At 36.9% G+C, this 26332-nt stretch overlaps 2 protein-coding genes across 6 annotated transcripts in view; both read right to left on the bottom strand.

Annotated features, from left to right (window-relative positions):
* Window positions 1-6418: 6418 nt before the first annotated feature.
* On the bottom strand, window positions 6419-12360 carry cstf1 (cleavage stimulation factor, 3' pre-RNA, subunit 1). Of its 5 annotated transcripts, none has more exons than XM_058792544.1 (6): window positions 12248-12360; window positions 10783-10970; window positions 9757-10034; window positions 9384-9581; window positions 8884-9274; window positions 6419-7704 (listed from the first exon to the last, which is right to left on the bottom strand). In XM_058792544.1, exons 2-6 carry the CDS (start codon window positions 10949-10951, stop codon window positions 7445-7447), a joined length of 1296 nt encoding a protein of 431 aa, XP_058648527.1. In that variant the 5' UTR covers window positions 10952-10970; window positions 12248-12360; the 3' UTR covers window positions 6419-7444. The 5 variants fall into 5 exon arrangements, with proteins under 5 accessions (XP_058648527.1, XP_058648525.1, XP_058648526.1 ...); XM_058792542.1 differs by lacking the exon at window positions 12248-12360 and adding an exon at window positions 11287-11439; XM_058792543.1 differs by lacking the exon at window positions 12248-12360 and adding an exon at window positions 11237-11285.
* A 530-nt stretch (window positions 12361-12890) lies between these two features.
* The window catches only part of eif4g3a (eukaryotic translation initiation factor 4 gamma, 3a), a 61413-nt gene continuing 47971 nt past the window's right edge, over window positions 12891-26332 (bottom strand). The window contains exons 19-34 of the mRNA XM_058792096.1: window positions 25958-26194; window positions 22970-23074; window positions 21813-21951; window positions 19453-19556; window positions 19093-19183; window positions 18872-18986; window positions 18549-18766; window positions 18311-18429; window positions 17225-17397; window positions 17002-17127; window positions 15954-16035; window positions 15678-15776; window positions 14354-14500; window positions 14169-14250; window positions 13932-14078; window positions 12891-13850 (exon numbers count right to left, since the gene is read on the bottom strand). Coding sequence (XP_058648079.1) covers window positions 13669-13850; window positions 13932-14078; window positions 14169-14250; window positions 14354-14500; window positions 15678-15776; window positions 15954-16035; window positions 17002-17127; window positions 17225-17397; window positions 18311-18429; window positions 18549-18766; window positions 18872-18986; window positions 19093-19183; window positions 19453-19556; window positions 21813-21951; window positions 22970-23074; window positions 25958-26194 — 2166 coding nt within the window. The 3' untranslated portion in view covers window positions 12891-13668. The remainder of the gene's footprint in view (window positions 13851-13931; window positions 14079-14168; window positions 14251-14353; window positions 14501-15677; window positions 15777-15953; window positions 16036-17001; window positions 17128-17224; window positions 17398-18310; window positions 18430-18548; window positions 18767-18871; window positions 18987-19092; window positions 19184-19452; window positions 19557-21812; window positions 21952-22969; window positions 23075-25957; window positions 26195-26332) is intronic.

Genomic DNA, 26332 nt, shown 5'->3' with positions numbered 1-26332 from the left:
TTGCTCTGTCTCACACACACACACACACATTGCCCAAATAAACCCAGAGTCCAGACACTTCACAATAAGGGGCGGGGAGTGCACCATTCACTCATGACATGTGTCTTGCTCTCATGCACGTCAGCCAATCCGAATCCCCTTTAACAACTGCTGCCGCACCTCCTCCAACTTCTATGAAACTGTGAGAGAATATCTGTGGGTCTGATTTTAAAAAGCAGAAGTTGGTCAGACTGAATGCAGGTTCTTTTCCAAAAGGAAGACGCTGTCTTTCAGTATTATTGTTACTTTACTTCCTATTCATTTTACAGTCTATTTTCACTTTCGCCTGCTCACACGAGCTGATTTATTGTTTTAACGGGACAGATTCTCCGGTGGACAGACTTTGTTGTCAGGACAACAGATAGAGCCCCTGTAAAGGGTTGGTGGGGGTTGGACACCAATGATATACAACAGCGGTTCTCAACCAGTGGGTCATGACCCAAAAATGGGTCACAGTTCTGTTCCAATTAGGTTGTGGAGAGCACTGAATAAAACAATGTTAGATGCAAATGATAAAATACAACTAATATAATAATTGTGTAAAGTTACACTTCCATCTTTCTTTTTTTGATGGCAAAGCACTGTCACACTCTAGTCTACACCATTATGAAGCTAATTCATTCACCCAATACTTAAAAGCAACACAAAGTAAAATAAAATATGACCAAAGCTATTTTTTTATCTTGCACTGGGAATAAACATAATTCGACAACCACAATGTTTTTTTTGCAAAATTATTAGCTTAATTACCGATCATGAAATCACATTTACATTTACAAGCTACAATATTTCATTTCTGAGTCAATGTCATATATATTTGGATCATTTTGGGCCTATGTAGTTCATGGAAATATTAATAAACATCCATGTTTGGTAATTAAGGAAATTTGGTAAGAAAATCAAACAGACACACATGTCTTCAACATCAAAACATAAAATAATAATATATACATGCTCTGTATACTTTTGGTATATTTGAAAATATAGGCCCTACATATAAATGAGCAATTTGACATGAGAAGCCGTGAGATATGGCTGTATATTGGCACAAGGCATAATATTTAATAAACAACAACAAAAGCCATCATAAACGTTGCTAGGAAATGCAGTCTAAAGTACAGAGGCAGCGCTCTGATATAAAGCACTGAAGTTACATAAAATTTAACGTGATGAGATTTTGCCCTCAGCCAAAACTATTTGCTCTGGACAGTTGAGTTGAGGCTGCTCTCAGTGGGTTTATGAACGCTGAACAGCTGCTAATGTCCTGGAGCTCACATCTCTAAAAAACATTGAAGCAAATTTTCAAATAGACGGATTAACAAACTGCATATTTTAAGTCTAAACAAGTACATTCTCACGTTAAAAACTCCTAAAACTACATTCCAAGCTACAAAAACAATATTTTTACATTTATAGTGGACTAGAGCGTCTGCCATGACACTCGCTTTGAAAAATACTGCAAATGGTGAAACGGTTGTTGGAGTTCTGTTATCACTCTAATATCACACTCTTATCAGCCAGTCAGATTTTGAGGACCAGAACAAACTGCTGTGTGTGTGTGTATATATATATATATATATATATATATATATATATATTGTATACACACATGGTCAGAATTGTTGGTACCCTTGGTAAATATGATCAAAGGCAGCTGTGAAAATTAATCTGCTTTGTTAATTCTTTTTGATCTTTTATTTTTTTAAAATTCACAAAAATCTAACCTTTCATTGGAGAATAAGAATTTAAAATGGGGTGGAAATATCATTATGAAATAAATGTCACCAAACCCATCTTGAGTGTTCGCTGCTAAAAAGCTCATTTTTTTGTTTCATCTGACCATAGAAGCCAGTGCTATTTGAAGTTCCAGTCGTGTCTGAAAACTGAAAATGCTGGAGTTTGTTTTTGGATGAGCGAGGAGAATTTTTCATGAAACCCTCCCAAACAACATGTCTTGATGTAGGGGCTGTTTAATTTGTATTTTTTTTTTTTAAGGCTTTCTGACCCCAAGACTCAACTAATCTCTGCAATTCTCCAGCTGTGATTCTTGGAGAGTCTTTGGCCACTCAAAACTCTCCTCCTCAGCATGCATTAGGACGATATAGACACATGTCCTCTTCCAGGCCGATTTGTAACATATTTTAGTTGATTCGAAATTCTTAATTATTGCCCTGATGGTGGAAATGGGGATTTTTAATGCTTTAGCTCTTTTCTTACAGCCACTTTCTAAATTTGTGAAGTTCAACAATCTTTTTCTGTACATCAAAAATATATTCTTTGGTTTTACTCTTTGTGATCAATGATTAAGGAATTTGGCCATTGTGTTTCTCATATTTATAATCCTGTGAAACAGGAAGCCAAGGCTGGACAATTTCATGCTCCTAGTCACCCTGGTGGGATAAAAAAAATGCAAATATGAATGGGAATATATTTCAGAGGTATTTTAATCATAAGAATTTCTAGGGGTACCAATAATTGTGGCCATTGTGTACTAGAGAAAAATATTTATTTCCTAATGTGATTTCCCCCCACTTTCACTTATTATATTTTTTTACTACAATTAAAGGTTAGACTTTTTTTTTTTTCTTCAAATTTTTGAATGAATCTATATAACAATATTCATCTTTATGCCATGGTCTGTCTGAATACTCGATTTTGATTGGCTGGCAGGTGTTGATTAAATTCGTTTAATTAATCACGTTATATATTAATGCGCTTCCTATAAACATTGGTAACCATAGTAACATACAGTTACAGTTGAATAGTAATGCAGACGAAAATAACCGTCATTTTTATCGTTCCGGTCAAATTTTGCAGCGCAAATATTATTAACATCTTTAATATGTGAATGCTGGGAAATGACCATGGCATAAACAGGATAATAACGGCTAGCTGTGCATTAAACGATTTGAATACACTTCGCGGAGGCAACCACCCTCCACTGCGCGTCGGGCGGTTCTTCGCCTCCACGTCGTGCATTCAAATCGTTTAATGCACAGCTAGCCGTTGATTATCCCTTACATATCTATCTCTCTATCTATCTCTATCTCTCTATCTATCTCTCTCTCTCTCTCTATATATATATATATATATAAAAACAAAAAATATGCATCAAAATGTATGAAATATTTATTATGTGCAAAATCTAAAATGAAAACATCTATTAATTAATTTATATATTATATATTAACTTATTAAAATATTTTATTTTTGCAAGCAAAAGTCCATCACACCAGGCTTATACTGATAAAACTGGACTTAAATATTAATATTAAATGTATAAAAAAATGTATATACGTGTATATAAAGTCATGGCCAAAAATATCAGCACCCTTGGTAAATATGATCAAAGAAGGATGTGAAAATTAATCTACATTGTTAATCCTTTTGATTTTTTATTTAAGAAATTCAGAAAAATCTAACCTTTCATTGGATAATAAGAACTTAAAATGGGGGGAAATATCATTATGAAATAAATGTTTTTTCTCTCTAATACACGTTGGACACAATTATTGGCACCCCTAGAAATTCTTATGGGTAAAATATCTCTGAAGTATATTCCCATTCATATTCACAATTTTGAGCACTCTAGGGTGATTATGAACATGAAATTATCCAGCCATGGCTTCCTGTTTCACAGAAATATAAATAGGAGGGAAAACAAAGCCCAAATTCCCTTAATCATCCATCACAATGAGAAAAACCAAAGAATATATTTCTGATGTGCAGCAAAAGATAATTGAGCTTCACAAATTAGTGAAGTGGCTTTAAGAAAAGAGCTAGAGCAGTGAAAATCCCCATTTCCACCATCAGGGCAATAATTAAGAATTTCCAATCAACATAAAATGTTATGAAACTGCCTGGAAGAGGACGTGTGTCTATATCGTCCTAATGCACAGTGAGAAGGAGAGTTTAAGTGGCTAAAGACTCTCCAAGGACCATGGCTGGAGAATTGCAGAAAATAGTTGCGTCTTGGGGTCAGAAAACCTTAAAAAGAAAATTGTCAAACAGCACCTACATCACCATATGTTGCTCATCCAAAAACAAACTCCAGCATATTCAGTTATCAGACACGACTGGAAATTCAAATGGGACTGGCTTCTATGGTCAGATGAAACTAAAACAAATGAGCTTTTTAGCAGCAAACACTCGAGATGGGTTTGGTGAACACAGGGATAAAAGTACCCCATGTGTACAATGAAATATACTGCTGTATTTTTGATGTTGTGGGCCTATATTTCTGCTGGAGGCCCTGGACATCTTGTTTAGACACATGGCATCATGGATTCTATCAAATACCAACAGATAAAAAATCAATAAGTGACTGACTCTGTTAAAAATCTTATAATGGGCCATGTTTGGATCTACCAACCGTACAATAATCCAAACATAAACCTCAAAACCAACACAAAAACGGGTCACTGAGCACAAAACCAAGCTTCTGCTGGCCATTCCAGTCCTCTAGCCTGAACCCTATAGAAAATGAGTGGTGAACTGAAGAGAAGAAGCACCAACATGGAGCTGGGAATCTAAAGGGTCTGCAGTGATTCTGGATGAAGGAATGGTCTCTGATCTCTTGTCAGGTGTTCTCTAACCTCATCAGGCATTATAGGAGAAAATTTAGAGCTGTTAAACTGGCAAATGGAGGTTTTAAAAAGTATTGAATAAAAGGGTGCCGTTAATTGTGGCCAACATGTATTAGAGAAAAACATTTCATAATGATATCCCCCCCCCCCCATTTAAAATTCTTATCCAATGAAAGGTTAGATTTTTGTGAATTTTTTTAAATAAAATATCAAAAGGATTAACAATGCAGATTAATTTTCAGAGCTTTCTTTGATCATATTTAGCAAGGGTACCAACAATTCTGACCACTACTCTGTACGTGTGTGTATATGTATGTAATATATATATATATATATATATGTATATATATATATATATATATATATATATATATATATATATATATATGTATATATATACATCTATCTCTCTATCTATCTATCTATCTATCTATCTATCCATCTCTCTATATCTCTTTTTAACTCTATAATTTCCAGTTGTAGTCTGGTTACTCTGGACAAACATTACGACTCTATAATTACTTGTTACACCCATTACGTGTGTAAACTTTTCTTTTGTGAAGCCACTGAGCTCATTTGACCTTCCCTAAAACCAAATGAATAAATACGTATCTGTCGAACAGTAAACACGCTAGCCACACGCGCTGTGAATGTAGCTTTGTACTAGCACTATTAAGAGCCTGACCAGTGCAAGAAAAGAAGGATCTCGAAACCGTATGAGGAATTACCCTTCTGCGTCAAATATTTAGACAAACATTAGGCAATTTACACTCAAAAAAGATTGCTGCTAAAAGCAATTCTTGCTCAAAGGGAAAATCCCTATTCTTAGATGTTACAAACTCATCATTACCTTAACATTTGACATTACAGAAGAAACTCCAAAAATACCAGTACAGATTTTAAATGTACGCAAGTTACATTCTACAGTACTGTGACTACTAATGCAGTGTTCAACTGTTTGCATTGCAGTTTGTAGCAATTGCAGACCAGGTTTTAAGCAACTGTCCACCACACACATTAACATATGAGGATGTTGCTGGGTCACATGTCTAAATCTCCAGGGGATTCTACAGAACAACTTTGCAAGCGGTGGTTGGTTGCAGTGTCTGTAAATGACTAATGTGTCATTTTGCCTATATGTGGCAGTGCTGCTGGCCACTGTTTCCTTTCAGTACATCTCTTTCTGTGAGAGCTTTGCTTCAACCATTAGCCACAAATAAAAAAATTAAAAAAAATACCATAAGAACAAAACCCACACTGAATTCACACATGAAGTTGTTGAGAAGCATCTATCTTGCAATCTGAAAAACTGATCGCAGTATAGATGCTTCTCAACAAACCAAATGAAGACTGCAAATGCATGTTTGAAAAAGATTTGAGGAAGGAAATACTGCCGATTATTTTGATAAATGTCATACCGCCACGATGCAAAGGCATTGTGGGTAGTCAAACAGCCCACTCTCAAATATCTATAGCTAGGTCCTAAACATGGCTCTGGCTCCTCTTTCAATTGTATAATAATCGCTCAAAAGTTTGGGGTCAGTTTGATTTTTTTTTTTTACAGAAATTTATAAGAAATACTTTATTTCGGAAAGGCATTAAATTGAACAAAAAGACAATAAAGACAATCATAACACTAAATATTTTAAATAAATGCTGTTCTTCTGAACTTTCTGTTCTGCATAACTTTTCAACAGATCACAGGAATTGTTTCTTGAGGATCGATTTCTGAAGGATCATGTGACACTGAAGACTGGAGTAATGATGCCGAAAAATTCAAAAGTATATTATAATTGAAAATATTTATTTTTATTAAAAGTCAACAATATTTCACAATAAGTTTTTACTGTATTTTTAACCAAACAGTTGCAGCCTTGGTGAGCATAAGAGACTTCAAAAGAAAAAAAGTTTTCCCTTTTAAATGGCAGTATACGTCTACTGGGTTTTTTACTCAGAATTTTCTCTTGGTTGAATGGTTTCAAAACGAGTTACACAAAGTTGAATGCTTGGGGTCAGGAGTTTATTCAAATCCTTAACCCAAAGTTTGAGCAACAGCAAGCTGCACTAACAACACCGGTTCAATGATTCAATGCCATTCAAAAATACTTCAGACGTGCAACTACACTCTCAGAAATAAAAGGTACAAAAGCTGTCACTGGGGTGGTACGGTTTCAAAAGGCACATGTTTGTACCTAAAGGGTCCATTTTGGTAGCTTAAAGGTACATATTAGGTTCAAATATGTACACTTTAAGTACTAATAGGTACAAAAGTGTACCTTTTGAAAAGGTACCGCCCCAGTGACAGCTTTTGTACCTTTATTTCTGAGAGTGTATGAAAAAATTGAATGGCACAAGAAACAATTCTCCCAGAGTCTTTTAATATAAAACAAAGAGCACAGTACACAAATCGAAATGGAAAAGAACACATTCTAGGCACTTGCCATGACAGAATAGTACTCATCTACTTGTTGTCAGATACGCAAATAACACAAAAAACGTTTCTAGCTGTGAATGTAATATCAATGCGACTTTACAGCTGACAATTTTGATGTTACTGAATGGTAACATCAGTCAAGTTCTAAAAATCTGAAAACAAATGGATCTCAGACAATTCGTAAAACAGCACCACCCAAATGTAATACAAAGGTACTGCAGTCATAAGCACTCTGAGGTTTTTAAAAATGGTTTTGTGTGTTAAATGACACACAGCCTTGGCAATCAAGCCTGCGAAGTCATAAACAGTGTGGACATTTCTGTGTTTGGGGCCTGCTGATACAAGAAATTCAGACCCTTTCAGTCTCAAAGCACACAAATGTCTCCTAGTCAGTGGTGGTGCGGCGATACCAGAATCGTGCTCTGAAGTCGTCGCTGCAGGTCATGAAGCCGGGGTTGGTGGGTGAATGGACGATACAGCGCACAATGTTATTGTGGCCTAATGAGAGCAGGTTTTTCCTCTCAGCTGTGCGTGAATCCCAGCAGCACAAGCTGATGGTTCGCTCGTCCGGCAGCAGCACATAGTCCTCCGTGTGGTTGAACACACACTGAGTGCGGTGCGTTTGTCGCCCACTGAGACCCGCACCTGCGTGACAGGAAACACAATGAGGGTGAGCTGGCAGCAGAGTATGTTAGCCGCAATGAAAAACACTGGACAGGTGGCGTGATGACAGACATGGTATTTCCAACATATATGTGTCACGGTTTTGATTTATTCTCCCCAAACTGACCAATGGAAGTTCCAAGATAATTTTAACTATTAGCACTTTTTAACTGATGCAAAAGACCATCATAATACATATTATAAAATGAATTTAACCAGTCCTAGATGCTGATAACATACACAGGTTTTAGCTGGTTTATTTTTGTTTCAGATTCACAGGCTCTGAATTTGGTTTGATTCTGATTCATTTCAGTCTATTCTGCTTACAAATAACATAAATTCTCTCCCAGCTAATAATGTAAATTACATGAGGCAATGTTTTAGACTGATTTAAACTGGTAACCGGTCTTTATGAACTAGTTATCAAAAAAACAGACTTATGGGAGTCATGCGTTTCCGAAATTGGACTGCATTAGTTAACTGAAATAAATCAGTTCATAAAAGTAATTTGTCCAGGACTTTTTAGTCACAAGCAAATCACTCATGAGTCAGTTCAGTTTGTTTTTGATTAACTACAAAGAACTGGTTCATAAAAGTTATTTGTATGGGAATCAGACCTCACTGTTTATGCTGTGTTTTTGATTCACTATACAGAACTGACAAATTCACTAAAAAGAATCAGTTCATAAAAGTCATTTGTCCAGGATCAGAATATACTGGTTGTGCTGTGTTTTTGATTCAATATAAAGAACTGAAGAAGATATTTTCTTTTGAATCAGACTGCACTGGTCAAGCTTTACATTCGAGTAAAAAAAAAATAAAACATTTGTAAGAGTCATCTGCCCAGAAATCAGACAAATGAATAGAACTACGTTTCTTGTTATGTTGCAGTACACTGACTTTAAAAAAATAAATGAATAAATAAAAATAAATAAAATTCACATTTAATACTGACAGCAAACATTAACATCTGAGGTAAAAATGATTTATTTCACAAATGAAGATTCAGCAGCGACAGAGCAGAAAAGATTTTAGGAATCGATATTGAGACTGCTTAAAAATAAAAAAAAATAAAATAATAAATTAACACCTTTTAGTCACAATTCTTCATCTAACCTGCATAATCTATAACCTAAACCTACCCATAATTCTCCATCTTACCTGTGTACTTGACCAAAGTCCGGCCTGTGGAGATTTCCCAGAGTTTAGCAACAGAATCCTTCCCGCTGGACAGAATATACTTGGAATTCTTGGAGAAAACAGCCGAGCAGACCTCAGCACCATCGTGGGCTTTCTCAAACGTGGTCACGCACCGGTTCGACACTCCGTCCCACAACTTGATGCTGCCGTCTTTGCTACAGGTGACGTAGCTGTTAGCGCTGGGATTGTAACAGACTCCGCAGATGGTGTCAGTGTGCTGATCCAGAGGGTTGCAGGACACAAAACACTGGAAAGTGTTAACGTCATAAAGACGCAAGGTTGGGTGCTGCGTGCCGACTAGTAAGAAATCCCCAGATGGATGGAAGGAAATGGAACGCAACATTTCAGCTTCCTGTAGAAAATGAAAGGGAGAAACATTCCATGCAAACATCTCCAATAAACGAGGGACCACAAATGACCTTTTAAAAAAATTAGAGGCATGATTTAGCTTGATTTTATACCTGTATGTGCTTGAAGGCTCTTTTTGCAGACGGCTTTGAATAATCAAAGAGCTTGAGGGTGTAATCACGAGAGCCAGAGGCTAAGATCTGCTCGGTCGGGTGAAAAGCAAGGCATGTGACCTCATCCACATGATCATACAAGGTTCTGATTACAGGGTGGTTCTCCATGTTCTGCTGGGCCGTTTCGTTCATCATCACCTAAATCGTAAAGCAGAATCAGTGTCAGGTTGTCCCACTTGACTAAACTACATAATATTAAAGTCACCATAACACAGACAGATTCTTTTCTTATGAATTGTGAAGTACACCCAAGTGAAACATCAAAAAAAAAAAAAATTAAACTACCTTGACTTCAGGCAAGGGTGGCACTCACCTCAAGAGGCATGGCGCTTTTGGCCAGCATGCGCTCGGTATCCAGGATCTTAATGGAGGCGTCAGCAGAGCCCGTGGCTATGAGCTGCCCATCGCGGCTGTAGGTGGCCACACGGCACGGACCCTTATGAGATGTCACATAGCAGGTCTCATACTCTGATGCTTCTGGGGACATGGTTTGCACGTCTGCATCAAATTCCAGGTCGATGCCCACACCGGGCGCCACGTTGTCCGAGCGGCCAATGGCGTACTGTACCGCACTGTCATCGTTCTCCATTCCTATGAAATCAGATTCAAGTACTTTTCTGAATTCATCCCCAAGTTGTGCAAAACAGCAAAATGTTGTGTTTTTTGCTAATTGTTTGCAAATAGACCCTTTTCACATTAAGTTTATAATTATTTTATTACTATTCCTTGCAAAAATTCTTTAAGGGGCAAAAACACTTTTTTCATGCACCTGTCAAGTTTGATATTTTGGGCTTTTTGGTTTTTCATAAAGTGTTTTTTCAGACTAGTGGTAAGAAAACATCCAAAAGACACTGTTAAGTGTTTCTTTTATTGCACTTTATTTTTGTCAATAGATTTCAATTACAACATTTTTTTAAAGGCCGTTTTCTGAAAAGGAGTTTTCTCTCCTACACTGAGCCATAAGTCTCCACTTCAGAAGCACTTACACACAGCAAACTTTACATTTTTATTCCTATCTATATCCTGAAGGTTTTTACTGAGGGATTTGTACACATATATATATATATATATATATATATATATATATATATATATATATATATATACACATATATATGTGTGTGTGCTTGATTATATACACAACATTTAAAGAACTCTAATTCAGTTGCTTGCTAAAAGATGTAATACTTTAACTTCAAGATTTTAAGAGTAAAGAGTAAATGTTGTATTCTTTATTGCAAAGAAAAGTAGATGAAAGCACTTAATAGGCACTGGTTTAGTTTACTGTTAACTAGCAATTATACAGTACAAGTAAAAATATTAAACACTGAAAGTGTACCTGTCTTGGCCAGCTGCATGAGCTGCTCTGATGGAGACACCACAGTCTGGGGCTTCACCTCACTGATCAGGCTGTTGGCGATGGTGGTGTAGCCGTCATACAGCAGCTGGCTGATGATCAGCTTGTAAAGGTGCTGTCTGTCCCTCAGTGTGGGCTTGGGCCGGAACATCTTTGCTGCTGCTTGATGCCTGCAAGTGAAAGAAGCAAGACATAAACGCTCAGACTGCAAGCAGTTTTGTGTTTGGAAACCAAAGTGAGCTGCCTATCGAGACAACACGTTGTATGATAACTCAAAATGTTGTCCAGGTAGGCAACTTAGATTCAAAACAGACCCTTTGTTGTTAATTCTAGTACATTGTTATCGCAAATCTGTGCGTGGTATAGGTTTCGACGTATCATTTTAAATGTGGTTTGTGTCTGTTTTAAAATAAAGGTCAAAGTAAGCAACAATTACTATTTAAATGGCGCTTCATCCATTAAAGGTTGCAGTAATTAACGACTTACCAATTCAAGACTTCAGAGGGTGCGCGGACACGCTTTGTACGTCTGACGCCACGACGTACGCATAAATGGTGGAATTATGGGAATAAACCAGACAAATTAAAAGTCTCCGGCTGATTTAAAGTAAAAGTCCCTAACTGACTGTTTTTGTTGAATTTGGACACAGATTCTATTTTTTTCTTAATGTATGATATTAGGAAAAAAATATTAATAAATATTTGTCACGCTCTATAATTAATAAAGTTATCACTTGATATTTATAAAATACCTTACATTACACAATGCTGAGCAATTTTATTAGTCGGTTAGGACGCTAATGCCCTATTGCCAAAATTTTGATAGTAAGTGGTACAAAAATGCAAACAAAGTCGACAGTCAGTCATTTTTTCTCATCTCGTATATAAAAATGTCAATAACTCAAAAACAATATGAGATATTTTCACCAAATTTGACACACATATGTATGGGCACACTCTAAGGATACATGGCAAATTTGGTGGGATTGTGCCTCTTGGTGGGGCTGTAATTGAACAAAACGTGAAATTTCCATTGACTACAATACAATACTATGATGTAAAATGCTATATTTTACCAATGCATTGGTGTACCACATAGACTGTAAAAAAAGACCATGATCTGAAGGTACTCAAAAAGGTTTGAGACAGTGCCACTTTGTGGTCAAAAGCTATAATGAAATGTCAAATAAATGCTAATAGCTTTCTGTGCATTTTATGAGACTGGTATTAATAGATTCCCTGGGTCATGCTGAGAACAGTGATAGCAATGGTGCCATAGTCAGCCAAACGTCCTGTCTACAATTTTGATTCATGTTGAAAACCTATTTTTTCAAACTCCTCCTCAACCGTTGTTCCGATTTTCACCAAAATCGAATCATATCATCTTCAGACCATGCTGACAAAAAGTGATGGATTTTGTGTTGATAGATAAAACAGTTTTTACATACCACAACAACGAATTTGAGTTATGATGCCAAAATGACACTTGAGGCTGTATCTCTGCAATGCTTTGGCATTTTGACACCAAACTTTGTGTGTGCCATAGTCACCTCACACAGAACACACCACATCGATTTGATAACGGTGCCACCTGTTGGTCAAAAGTGAAAAGTCATTCAGTCGGATTACTAGTAGTTTTAAATGATTTTTCAGGCATTTGGACTACAATAATCTTAAAATGCCTTCAATTAATCATTGCTGAAGTTGGTCTGATGCTACATGCTATGCTTAGCTCCTCATTTTGCCGCTGATGTGCTTGGCCCTGTCATTGCTGCTTGCAGCTATATTTTATAAGTAGTTCTGTTGCCTTAAACACAGCTCAAGATCTAAATGAACTAATATGTTCCTTGACATACTTTTCATATTATATTTATTATTATATATTCTTATTAATAAGAATTATTCAATGTTTGCCCAAATATTAACAGAGTAAAAAGGGACAAATCTTTTTTTTTTTTTTTTTTATAATTTGGTGTCAAAAATTAGGTCAAAACAATTCAATTAAAAAACAACGGCAAATAATCTGTTCAAGATGGAGCTGGTGTATTAGCAAAATGCTGTAAACTTCTCTCCAAAGACAAACAGCACACCACCAGGGTCATTTTTAAACCTTATTTTTCTCTTTAATGTATTTACAAGCTTTACATTTCCTCTGTAGTTCTTCATTACAAGTACACGGCGCAATCCTGGCCATTTTCTGACTTGCATTAGTGTTTGCACTACACCTTCAATGCATACAGGTATTTGATGATGATGTCTGAAATTTTATTCCATTCAGGATGCATATTCATTTTTACTCCTTTTCCCATGTTATTTGGAAAGTCCGTTGAGCAAAAGCCGAAGCAGAAGAACCAGTGGCGTGTGTTTCTCCAAACAGCCAGAAACTTCAGCAACATCAGCCAATCCTGGACCAGCCCGGCTCCACTTTGAGCCAAAAATGTTATGCATTTTTTATTATTTTTTTCTGAGGAAATATTTTATTTGTTTTGAAGTGAATCACATGAATCCAGGGAGGCTGCTGACACATTTAATCAAAATTAATATTACTGTTATGATACATGTTTATTCTGTTATTTCTATCAATGTTCTTTTCGCCTGCAAATGTTAAATAGAACTCCATACTTGCAGTCTCTTAAAAAAATAATAAATTAAAGAGTTCAGAACCTATCTTAAGTCTCTTCTTTTAAAAGTAACAAAAAAAAAAAAAAAAGTCAAACTTTAAAACAAAAATATTTTCTATATATATGATACAAGTATTTAGTGTTCCCTCTGTTTCGTAGAGAGTTCCAGCTCAAGTTGGCCAGCGTTTCAAAGCATTTTTGTGTTTTGTGTCAGTAGGGGGCCTCTGGGCGTCGGCCACCTGCTTATGTCAATTATCCTCAGACTCCTCCTCTGCCTCACGTAACCAGGTGAAGAAAGCGGTGACCGACTTCAGCGCTACGCCTTTTCCCTGCTGTTCTGCTGGGTCTTTACTCGTTTCCCATTGATAGAAAGCGTCCTCCGAAATAACGTCCTCATCGTAAAGACAGTCGAAAAACATTCGGAGTAGATCTGCGAATAGAAGTAGATAAAAATTACAATCCTTGAAATCATTAGTTTAGTTTGCCATCTTTATTTGCATCTGCTACATACTGGGTGGTTGATCCAGGGCGACAATCAAAGACTGAAGAGCATAAAGTGCTTGCAGCTGCCGCTCGGTGTCCGAGTTAAGGTACTTATGTAATATAGGCAGGCGTCTCTGGATGATAGCAGTGTCCACTCTACAGGATGTGCTTTCATCTGGAGAAGAAAAAGATGAAAGTAATTGGTAAAGGGAAGATGGAGATGAAGCTGTTTAATAAAAGGCCCAAGTGTAAGTAGTTTGCTCACCTTTAACTGCTGCTTTACAAACAGCTGTCATTAAAGCTCTCAAAAATGGAGAGGAACTCATTTGAGATTCGTCCAAATTAGCCTGAAAAAAAAAGCAGATTTCTTGAAAACATTTCATACACTTGAATTTTAGCTTTGCGGAACTGCTTGATCAATATAAGAGAGATCCATGGAATCAATCTCACCTCGACCCAGTCGAAGATCTGTTCATCACTAGCCATGTCTTCCAGCAGGAGGTGCTCCAACTGTTTAAAGAGCTCCTCGGGACTGAGGCTGGGTTTAGCTGTGGATGGGGACACCGGGGAGACGTCTGACACGGTAAACTCTAACTTCTGGAGAAAGAGGAAAAGGACACGACTGGTTGATTTTGTGTTCTAGAGCACCTTTTTTTCGAACCGTTTTAGAAGTCGTTTTAAAGTAGATATGTTGCTACATCATTTACTCTCTCTTAATGTATTTTTTCACGTTTTTGTTAAAAGTCTCTTATGTTCAACAAGGCTGCATTTATGTGATCAATGAATACAGCAAAACTCAAATCATGCTAAATATTATTACCATTTAAAATATATACATTTTTTTATTTTAATACATTTTAAGATGTCATTTATTCCTGTGATGGCAAAGCTGCATTTTGAGCAGATTACTCCAGTCTTCAGTGTCACATGATCCTTCAGAAATGATTCTAATAAGCTGATTTGCTTCTCAAGGAACATGATGTCTTATTATTAATGTTGAAAACAGGTGGGTTTCTTACAGTAATTTCCCCTCCAGGATTCTGTGATGAATAGGAAGTTTAAAAGATCAGCATTTATTTGAAATATAAATCTTGGTATCACTTTACTTAAAGCCTTTATGCATAATGCATTATACAAGTAGTTTTAATGCATTAATTATGCCTTGTAATGCACCTTATAATGCACTGAATAATTGTAACCACTAATACATTATAACACTCACGTATTTTAAATTCAGTTATATTATTTACGACAAGATATAATGCATTACAATGCACATTATGAATGATTACAATGCATTATACCCTTTAATAACCATTTATAATGCATTATACATGAAGGCTTTAAGTAGAGTGTTACCAAAACCTTTTGTAACATTATAAAGGTCTTGCGTCCTTGCTGAATCACATCACATTGCTTAAAAAGAAATCTTACTGCGGCCAAACTTTTGAACAGTAGTGTATATTTAACAGTTTTTATCTAACACAAAAGCAATGAGAACAGCACCAACAACAATGATAAACAGCAGAATTGTATTGTTTTATTATTGTGCGCATTAGTATGATTTATTTAAAATGACCATTTAAACAAAGTAATTCACTAAAATAAGTCAACATTTCTAATGCTTAATATAAAAAAATAGAGCTGACACTGGTTTTTGAAACATTTGAAAACAGTTGAACTACTGTGATAAAAAAAAATGTACTTATAAATGTTGCTATGTCTAGTTAGTTGAAATTTGTATCTGGGTCAGGTGTTCAGGCTACATTCTCACCTGTTGTGAGATGAAGGTAGGAAGTTGTTCTCCCTCAGGCAGGAAGTCAGCCCAGTTCAGCCCAGACTCTCTCCACAAATCTCCAACTTTCCTATGGCTCTGTAGCACAACCAGACGCATGTAAACACCCAAAACAATACACAAAGCTCCTTTACGGCATATTGTTCCTGTCATAGAGGTGTCTATGCATGAAAAGCATCATGCAAGAGCACTAAACCTCAGATGACAACTTGATAAAGATGATCTAAACCCCATGTCAACAAAAGTTAAGCTTACCATTTGTTTGCATAGTAGGTGCAGTATTTCAGAAAATAAGATGGCAGCTCTTCCCACAGGGAGTAGCGGTTTACTTAACTCACTGCAGAAACAAAACAAATCTCCATTAGATGCTAAACTGAATCACTATGACAGCTGGAGCCTGCAAGGACCTGGAATGACTGCAACTACTGTGCACTGCCAAACTGTTAAAGCCCCAGAAGTCACAGACCCAATACAATGAGATGTTTCCAAAAAGAGTAGCATAAAAGAGATTTTATTTATTTTTTATTTAGTACTGAATTCTGTAGTCCTGCTTAATCACAATCCAATATCCTTATCGACTTTATAAAAAAAAATGGATAAAACTGCAACATTTCTGACTGCACAACCTGCTTTGGATGCAGCCCACCTTTCGATAGTGACAAGGTAGCGGAGGATGCTTTTTGATTAGATGTTAAAAAGTATTATTTAAAAGCAGTGTTATTTTAGAATCACTGAGATACTATACTATGAGATACTGTTTTTATTAATATTTTGAATATTTTAATGCACACCTGGGATTTTCCAGCTCATACCATAGTCATCTGCCAGCATTTACAAATTAAAGTTGCCCTTAATGTTTGCAGCGCAATGTTTATCCAGAAGGGAAAAAAATTATGGTTATTTTCATCATTTAAGGCTCGTTAGAACTACCATTCTGCCTGCTTTAAAGATTTCATTTATTTTAATGAATAAGTAAATAGCGAGTGAGAGAGAGATAGAGAAATATAATGTAGAGATTCAGTAGCGAAGCTATTTTATTAAAATAAGTTGTAGGGCAGCGTTGTTTTATAATACGAATAATATCTTGACCTTGTGCTGGAGCGTTAACAGTACATGCATTTCTTAAATCATCCTTTGAAAGGAGATTCCACCTCAAAAGAACATCCATCTATTAATCAAGGACAACATGAAATAGGTTTTTAGGGGTGGAATGTCCTTTTAATCACAAATTACACAAAATCACCAAACAGAACTCATAAGACCTTTCTTTTTCAGTGTTTGTCATGACCAATGGAATCCTGACCTGAACAGCTCTCTCATACTGATTCCTCCCTCTCTCAGCAAAGGACTGAGCAGCTCAGCCAGGTAAAGCCAAATGAAGGGAACATCTATGGCCATATCATCTGCCTGCTCCAGCATCTCTGAAAACCTACAGAGTCAAGAGACAGGGACAAACCACAGCACTTTACTACCTTAGTATTAAAAGTACTAATAGATGCATTTGATCTTAATGTGTGTGTGCTCACCCTTTGTAGAGCTGGGAATGGGGTATGATGCCCTTCTGAATAAGCTGATAGTAGAGCAGTCCCATGTGCTCTCTGGCTTTCTGGCTGCGCTCCAGTGTGCACTCCAGACCCATGCGCACAAACACAAACAGCAGAGAGGTCTGATCCATCTCCATTACACACTGCACTGCCTCCTGCACACATAAACAGACACAACACACGTTCAAATGGTTTACAGTACTGACAAACAATCACACAGCACATATTCAAAGTTATTTTACACATAATCAAATGCAATAATGAAAAGCTGATGGTAGGCACACACATACATAGACAAAAGTTGTATGTGTTGTTTTAAACTGAATTTTTACATAAATGATTGAAAAATATGGCATAATAGTGACAAGGAAGCTGGTGAATATGCATATTATACTTCTTTATTAAATGTTAAAAACTATTATTTGAAAGCAGTGTTATTTTAGAATCATTGAGATACTATAATAGTTTTTATTAATATTTTGAATATTTTAATGCACACCTACCCGTGGATTATCCCACTTGTACCATAGACAGTTTTGGCAACATTTACAAATTAAAGCTGTCATAGATGTTTGCAGAGCAATATAATGTTCAACCCATGAATCATGGTAATACCAAATATTAATACTTGGGATTGGTAAGATTTTGATCTTTTCATTAAATCTGTGAAACGTTTTTGTTCTTTTCAAAGTTCAAAAGAGCAGCATTTATGTGAAACAGAATTGTATTGTAACGTAATAAATATATTTACTGTCACTTTTGATCAATTTAATGCATCCATGCTAAAAGCTAATTGCTTCTTTAAAAAAATTAAATAAAATAAATTAATAAAATTCGTAATTACCCCAAACTTTTGAACAGTAGTTTGTTTTTAAATGTTGGAAGTTTTTGTTACTTATGGGTTAGTGTTAAGCTGGTCACACGCTGGACGAGAAGCGCAGTGCCGTGTCACGCCGCGCCTTTACATTGTTCTGAATTGTTGCTAGGCGCCGCAGACAGACGCCGCCAGTGTGCGTACGTTTCGCTTCTCGTCCGGTGTGCGACCAGCTTTAGAGTCCTGTGATGTACCTTGTAGTCATTAATGTGCAGAAACTCATCAATGATGGCTTTGGACTTCCGCTCGACCTCCTCTTCGGACAGGATGGGCTTCTCTGAAACACCAGCGACCTGCAGGGTCTCAGATTTCACTGCAATGAAACAGAAGCTCAGTATTTAGAATATATATGTTTAGTACACAAGTAAATCCATGGAAAATGCAGCTTTAATGTATATGTGTTCACTAGTGTAAGCATGTGTCCTTCCTCACATGTCTCCGTGGCTCTGTTGTTCTCTATTTCACATTTCTCCTCTGAGATGCTGGCTTTGCGAGGTGTGTGGTGTGAGTCAGGTCCCTCCCTCCATGTTTCCTGAGGAGCCACGTTGTCCGTTAGCTCCTTTGCACTGCTACCTCGGCTGAAGGGCCCTGGTCGCGATGGCCCCAAACTTACTGGCTTTTCACTGCGTTCACGACCGGTGCTGCCTCGACTGGTAGAGACATACACAATAAGACACATTAAAAGATGTCAAACTTTTATACATTTAAATTCTACATTTGTATTTGTAGCTCATCTGTTCTCAGATGTTGAGTACCTTGGGCGTCTAGAATCGGAATCGGAGGTTTGGGCTGGTGGTGGGCTGGGCTGAGATGTGGATGACTGTAGCGCTGAATAACGGTTCAGGGTGCTACTGGCAGAGCGTGTTAACTCTGGAAATATGAGCATGGAGGTATACATACACGTAATATGTAAAACAGTAATCTAAACTTTACTGAATGGGCAGTCAATTTAAAATTCATGAACGCTGGTCCTCACCAGAGTCACTAGCTTTGGCTCCACCACTGCTACCCTTTATCCAGTTGATCTGAGCCCGCGGACCCAGCTGGATCTTCTCATCGATTTGAGGCTATAATGGGGGATTGGTTGGAGTTCAGAGGTCATAGAGGATACAAGAGTAATACTACCTCATCACTACATCACAGATGCTAAAATAACTCACCATTGATTGTTAAAGCACATGTCAATGTCAACCTATTCTGTGCTGCACTTAAAAATTGCGATTATAAATCAGCAGATGGCAGTGTTGCCTCAATCAACTGAACCCTCTGATTCACATTCGAAAATGGGTTTTATGTCTGAAATATGAAGCGTTTGTGCATTGACCAATTTCTTCACCTTGGAGATCTTGGGGATCTTTGTGGGGTCAATGGTCCTGCTGTTCTTAGTAGTGGGCACAGTGTTCCATGTCTCCTCCCTCTGTGAGCGCTGATCTCTCTGATCTATAAATCAAGACACAGGGCAGGGTTACTTCACAACAGATCACCACTAGTCTATATTAGCCACTGAACGCTAAAATTAGAAACGGCAAGGGTTTTATTACGTGTTTAAAGCAGAGGTTCTCAAACAGGGGGGCCAAAACTCACTAAGGGGCCTCAGGACAATTCCAAGCATATTTCTTTCTTTAACTTGTTTTTTGATTATTTGCACTTTTCAATCTTAATTCAAAGCATATTTCTTATTTAACCTCAATAACAAATTTTTATTGGAAAAAAAGATTCCTGATATAAAATTTCATTTAAAATACAATTTTTTAGTAGTGTCATGAAAATGAATTTTTAAAAACTTTTAAACATAGCTCACCCAAATATTTGATTTCTGTCATTATTTACAGTATGGAAAAAATTATTTGATCCCCTGCTGATTTTGTATGTTTGCCCACTGACAAAGAAATTATCAGTCTATAATTTTAATGGTAGGTTTATTTGAACAGTGAGAGACAGAATAACAATAAAACAATCCAGAAAAACGCATTTCAAAAAAGTAATAAATTGATTTGCATTTTAATGAGTGAAATAAGTATTTGACCCCTTCGCAAAAACATGACTTAGTACTTGGTGTCGAAACCCTTGTTGGCAATCACAGAGGTTAGACGTTTCTTGTAGTTTCTTGTAGTTGGCCACCAGGTTTGCACACATCTCAGGAGGGATTTTGTCCCACTCCTCTTTGCAGATCCTCTCCAAGTCATTAAGGTTTCGAGGCTGACGTTTGGCAACTCGAACCTTCAGCTCCCTCCACAGATTTTCTATGGGATTGAGGTCTGGAGACTGGCTAAGCCACTCCAGGACCTTAATGTGCTTTGTTGCCTTGACTGTGTGTTTTGGGTCATAATCATGCTGGAATACCCATCCACGAACCATTGTCAATACCCTGGCTGGCTTCAATACCCGGCCCTGACGATACATGGCCCCGTTCATCGTCGCTTTGATGCGGTGAAGTTGTCCTGTCTCCTTAGCAGAAAAACACCCCCAAAGCATAATGTTTCCACCTCCATGTTTGATGGTGGGGATGGTGTTCTTGGGGTCATAGGCAGCATTCCTCCTCCTCCAAACACGGCGAGTTGAGTTGATGCCGTTGAGAGCTCGATTTTGGTCTCATCTGACCACAACATTTTCACTCAGTTCTCCTCTGAATCATTCAGATGTTCATTGGCAAACTTCAGACGGGCCTGTACATGTGCTTTCTTGAGCAGTGGGCTGCAGGATTTCAGTCCTTCACGGCGTAGTGTTTTATCAATTGTTTTCTTGGTGACTATGGTCCCAGCTGCCTTGAGATCATTGACAACATCCTCCCGTGTAGTTCTGGGCTGATTCCTCACCGTTCTCATGATCATTGAACATACACAAGGTGAGATCTTGCATGGAGCCCCAGTCCAAGGGAGATTGACAGTTATTTTGTGTTTCTTCCATTTGCGAATAATCGCACCAACTGTTGTCACCTTCTCACCGAGCTGCTTGGCGATGGTCTTGTAGCCCATTCCAGCCTTGTGTAGGTCTATAATCTTGTCCCTGACATCCTTGGACAGCTCTTTGGTCTTGGCCATGGTGGAGAGTCTGGAATCTGATTGATTGATTGCTTCTGTGGACAGGTGTCTTTTATACAGGTAACAAGCTGAGATTAGGAGCACTCCCTTTATGAGAAATCTTGCTGATTGATAAGGGATCAAATACATATTTCACTCATTAAAAAGCAAATCAATTTATAACTTTTCTGAAATGCGTTGTTCTGGATTTTTTTGTTGTTATTCTGTCTCTCACTGTTCAAATAAACCTACCATTAAAATGATAGACTGATAATTTCTTTGTCAGTGGGCAAACGTACAAAATCAGCAGGGGATCAAATAATTGTTTCCCCCACTGTACTCACAAGCTGTCATATTCCTAACTTTTTTAAATTAGATTTTTTTTCCCTTTAAAATAATAAGAAATCTGTCAAGTTATTGTCGCATAAACAAACCCAAAAGCGCAATCAAAGCTGGTTAACCATTAGTGTGTTCTCCTCTACAAATAAGCTGTTTGCTGTCTGCAAAGCCTGCTGTCCGAACATCATGTTCCCATTAATGTTCTGATGTTCATACCTCATCTCTGCGTATACCTGGAACTTCAAATATGGTTTTGTCCTCTGGGTGGCGCTGTAGTCGGCCTGCTATAGCTGGAGAAACACACTAAAATGCTGTGAGGAAGTTCTGTGGATCTCACCTGGCCTCCTCTTTATGTCCTTAGACAGAAGCTGCTGATGAACCTTCCTCTGTTCTTCCTGTTCCTCCAGCTTGGCCTCTTTATGGATCTGCTCTATGGTTTTAGGACCCTGGTCTGCTCTCCGGGACACCCAGTTATGCTGGACAATATAAATAATCAGAGAAAGATCAGATATCTATGATTAATGGATCAGTGTCATTCTGGGAAATACATTACAATTAACTCGAAACTATGTAAAATGACAAACCACTCAGATTTTTTTTTAAAGCTGGGTACAATAAAGGCTTGAAAATGTTGAAAGAAGCATCCCTCCTCTTTTTGTCTCTTCTTTCTCATACATTTTTATCACTCAAAAGATAATACAAAAACTGAGGAATGCAGGGGAGAGGCACCAAGCTAAATTATGCCACTTGCAAACAGACAGGAATTTAATGTCATGGCCAAAAGTTATGATTTTGCTGATACTCTATTTAATCTGTGGCTGTTTCTGGGCCATTGAGTTTCTGAGCCTTTTTCAACTGGTTCTAAAACGAAATACATTTAAAATGGTTATTCATTTAAACGTATTCATTTAAATTAAAATGATATAAATCATTATTTTTATATTATTATAAATTACAATGATTGTTTTTTTTTATTAAATACTTTATATTAAAAAAAAATTATGCAATTAATTAGAGATTAATACTTTTTTTTTTTTTTTTAGCATGAATGAATTAAATTGATAAAAATAGACAGTAAAGAATACATTTTAAATTGTAATAATCCACCATATTACTGCTTTTACTGTACTGTGCCACTAGATTTTTAAAAATAAAAAGGCACCCTTGGTGAGCATAGGAGACTTCTTTCAAAAACAGTAAAACATTTTACTGACCCCAAAATCACAAATACAATTTGCAATAATTATAAAGGAAACCCCAACTAAGTCACAAATTCAAAACACTCGTGTGTCTCATAAAGCACTACAGATTATGAAGTTTTTAATTAAATAAAAATAAAAAAAATAAGAGAGAAAAAAAACACCACAGATGTTTTTGCTTCTCCGTTATTTGTATCAAAACCAGGCCTTTATAAAGGTCTGTCAATGGCTATCTGTACGCTCTCTCAACACACACATACAAACAAACACAATCCCAATCCCCCATGGCATTTACCAGTCTCAGATCTATCACATCCTGTAGCATGAACCGTATCCGTGACGATGTCTTGCGCTCTTTGACAATTTTCCCCATCTGGTTGAAGTACTGGTCCATACGGGGCTATTCAAGGACACAGAGCAGCGAGTGATGAAAAACATATCAGTTGAATATCAAATACTGAGTTCATGTGTCCATGTCGATGATCACAACATCTCTACAAAATGACTGATTATAAATGAAGACAAGACTTCTTTATTGTGGCAGCGATGTGTGATCATGTAGCACAGATCTTCCTGTACCCATCCATTATGGGGTACACGACATATAGGAAGCCATCGTAAATCTAAAAATAACGTTTGAGGTAAAGAACTGCTCCTAAATCAATAAGGTCAATAAATGCAGAACCTATTTCCTGACCTGACTCCCCGCAAGCTGAAAAAACACCTGAAGAAAGAAAGGAAGGATACAGAAAACATCAACCTTCTTGCCTAACACTTTGCTCCAGGGTTTATGGGCGTCTGTTGGGCCCAGCTGGAACACATTTAGACTGCATGTGTATACAGTGCTCAGATTATATTCACCCCCATGCCTGAATATTCCTCATTCTTTTGCTTTGCACTGCAGCATATTTAAATGACATTTTCCCAGCTCAGTCCATTGTACAGCTACAATGTCATTTCAATGAAGTACTTCAAATGACAAAGGCATTTCAACATCTTTACGATCAGATTAAAGATGAAAATCTCAAAGCTACACAGTCATGCCATGATGATAAGGAGCTGTGCTGGGAAACTTTTCCAGTCGAAGCTCTCGGCCCTCTAAGCACTGCAAAGCCCACTGTAATAACACCGCACACAAACAATACTAAGATCTGGCCGTCTTACCAAACAGCTATTTTGAGAATAGCATACTATAATACTTGCACTAATGCTGCAGTACATTCTATGTATAATGTTCACTGTATGATCATTTTCTCTATGCTTAAATTGCCGAGATGAGCTACAAAATTTGCAGTGCACACTGCAATTCCATTTCCCACAATGCAAATGTGTTCAATAAAATGAGATCTTCCATTTAATTTGCAGTACAATTGCATTAAAAAAGTTTCTATTTTCAATTCTAATGTTATTTCATTTACTGCATGCTATTTAGAGGATGCTCACTGCAATGTAGTGTTCAAAGGTTTCAGATCATTAAAATGTTTTCCTTTTTTAGATTTTTTTAATGAGCAATGATTTATTAAATTGATCAAAAGTGATAGTTAAAACTTTTACATTGTTAAAAATATTTCAATTTCAAATGAAGACTGTCCTTTAAACTTTCTATCCACCAAAGAATCCTGACAAAATGTACCAATTTTCACAAAAATACTAAGCAGCACAACTGATAATAATAATAATAAGAAGAAATGCTTTTTAGCAGCATATTAGAATTATTTCTGAAATATCATGTGGTACTGAAGACTGGAGTAATAGCTAATGACATTAATTTTAAAATACATACAATTTTTAAAACAGTTATTTTAACTGTACTGTAGTAATGTTTCACATTCTAAGTGTTCTAATGCATTTTTGAATGTCTTTCAAAAATGCTGGGATCTCACCGACCCCTAACCTTACAGGGAAAATCCTCCTAAGCAATATAGTTTCCCTGCTCAAGGGAAAACTGGTGACAATTCATGCATAGTTCATGCTCAAAGACTCAAACCGGGGCCGGGTAACCACTATACCACACCACTGACAATATACAAAATTGAGCTTCTTAACAAGAATGCCAGCTGTCAGAGAAGTATCTAAGATGACAGTCATAACACCAACAGAGCTGCAGAGATCCCTTTGGGCGAGGTCTTGTTTTGAGCTATTTTCCTACAGTACACAAACAAAACAATTAGAACCTGCCCTTCCTCTTTGAGCATCACAGTTAACACCTTACAGCATGAGCTCTAGTGGCCTGCTGAGAGCTGCCTTTCCAGAGTACCAGACTGATTTATTAGTAGTCTATTTAATCAGACAAACAAACAGCAGAGGCGTGCTGAAGGAATGCCAAGTAAACAACAGTGATCATGTGGTTAGTTAGGAATTCAGCTTTTGAGAATCCTTTTGTGCTAAATAAATCTCTAATCCTTATATAATGCATATCGCACACAAAAATGTCAAAAGCTTTCTGAAAATGTCCAGCTCTAGTCTGATTGGCTGAATTTATGCAATGTCCAGTGGAGGAAAAAAAATAAATACATTTTTTAGTCTAGTTGGAAACAACTGTGCACTTCGAAGGTAAAACCAATTACAGGCTTTGCCAATATTTGCAAGGTTCTGGCATTGAATTGTTCCAGGATATCCAATCATTTTCTTTGAGGAACTTAGAAGCACATCTGCACATGATTTATGATATACCTTCCCGTAAAAAAAATAAAAATAAATCATTAAAAATATCAGTTTGAAGTTGACGTTTTGCCAAACTTTTGCCAATATTTACCAGCCATTTAGCAGTTTCATATAAAACTTAATCTTTAGCATCCTAGATAAATTGCAATTTTTTCCACTAGGTCATTACAAGACGTGCAAATCACAAAAATGTTTGCTTTAGTAGATGATTTGTATGTCTTTAATTTAAATTGAGTCATTTACATCAGGGCGGGTTACACTATTACTCTTACAATTTGACTTAAACCATGCATTATGTTGCAATTCCTCACAAATCAACCCTATGTCATGGCAAAAATCATTTTTAATCTTATTTGGTGCTTGACGAGTGTTAATTTCTTCCTCTCTCAGAGGGCAGTTCTTTAGTAGTTTCATATTTGGACCATATTTTTCCATTAGTGAGATGAGGTTTTACAGTGGTTCTAGTTTCCATAATGGTCATATTAGATGATTTAAATAAAAAGCAAAATATTCTATGCCTTTCCAATTTCCCTTTCCAAGGGGTTTTCACCACTGATCTTGTGAAATATGAATCAATAAGGCTCCAGAATGTATAATAACAAACTGCTGGGCAAGTTACCTTGGCTTTCTCGAAGTCAAGGTCTTTGCCGATGGTAGTGAGGAGTCTGCAGAGGCACTCTATGCTCTCGTCGTCATGGTTTTTTAGTAGTTTCACTACACAGTCATGCATGATGGGCTCTGTCAGCATCTTGAGCTTGAACAGCTCACCGATGAATTTGATATTTCCTGTGGAGCGACGCCGGGCCTTGTCCTTCGCCTCCTCTAGCTCCTCCTGCAGTCTTTCCTTTTCTGTGGGCTAAAAAAAAAAAAAGTGTTGCATATAAATACCTTAATGCTTTTAATAAAGAATACTGCAACCAAAAATTAATTCTGTCATTATTTATTCCACCATAATATCATTCCTTTCTTTTTTCAGTCGAACACAAAAAAGAGA

Source organism: Onychostoma macrolepis, chromosome 11 (assembly GCF_012432095.1).
Source record: "Onychostoma macrolepis isolate SWU-2019 chromosome 11, ASM1243209v1, whole genome shotgun sequence".
Classification (NCBI taxonomy): domain Eukaryota; kingdom Metazoa; phylum Chordata; class Actinopteri; order Cypriniformes; family Cyprinidae; genus Onychostoma; species Onychostoma macrolepis.
The sequence above is the reverse complement of the archived record's forward strand: the minus strand, read 5'-3'. Positions and strand labels throughout refer to the sequence as shown.

Coding starts and splice junctions, on each gene's coding strand:
- cstf1 (XM_058792541.1), bottom strand. Junction 9,582..9,756: donor AAAGCGCCATGCCTCTTGAG/GTGAGTGCCACC, acceptor TTTACGATTTAG/GTGATGATGAACGAAACGGC. Junction 7,705..8,883: donor GACTTTGGTCAAGTACACAG/GTAAGATGGAGA, acceptor CCTGTCACGCAG/GTGCGGGTCTCAGTGGGCGA.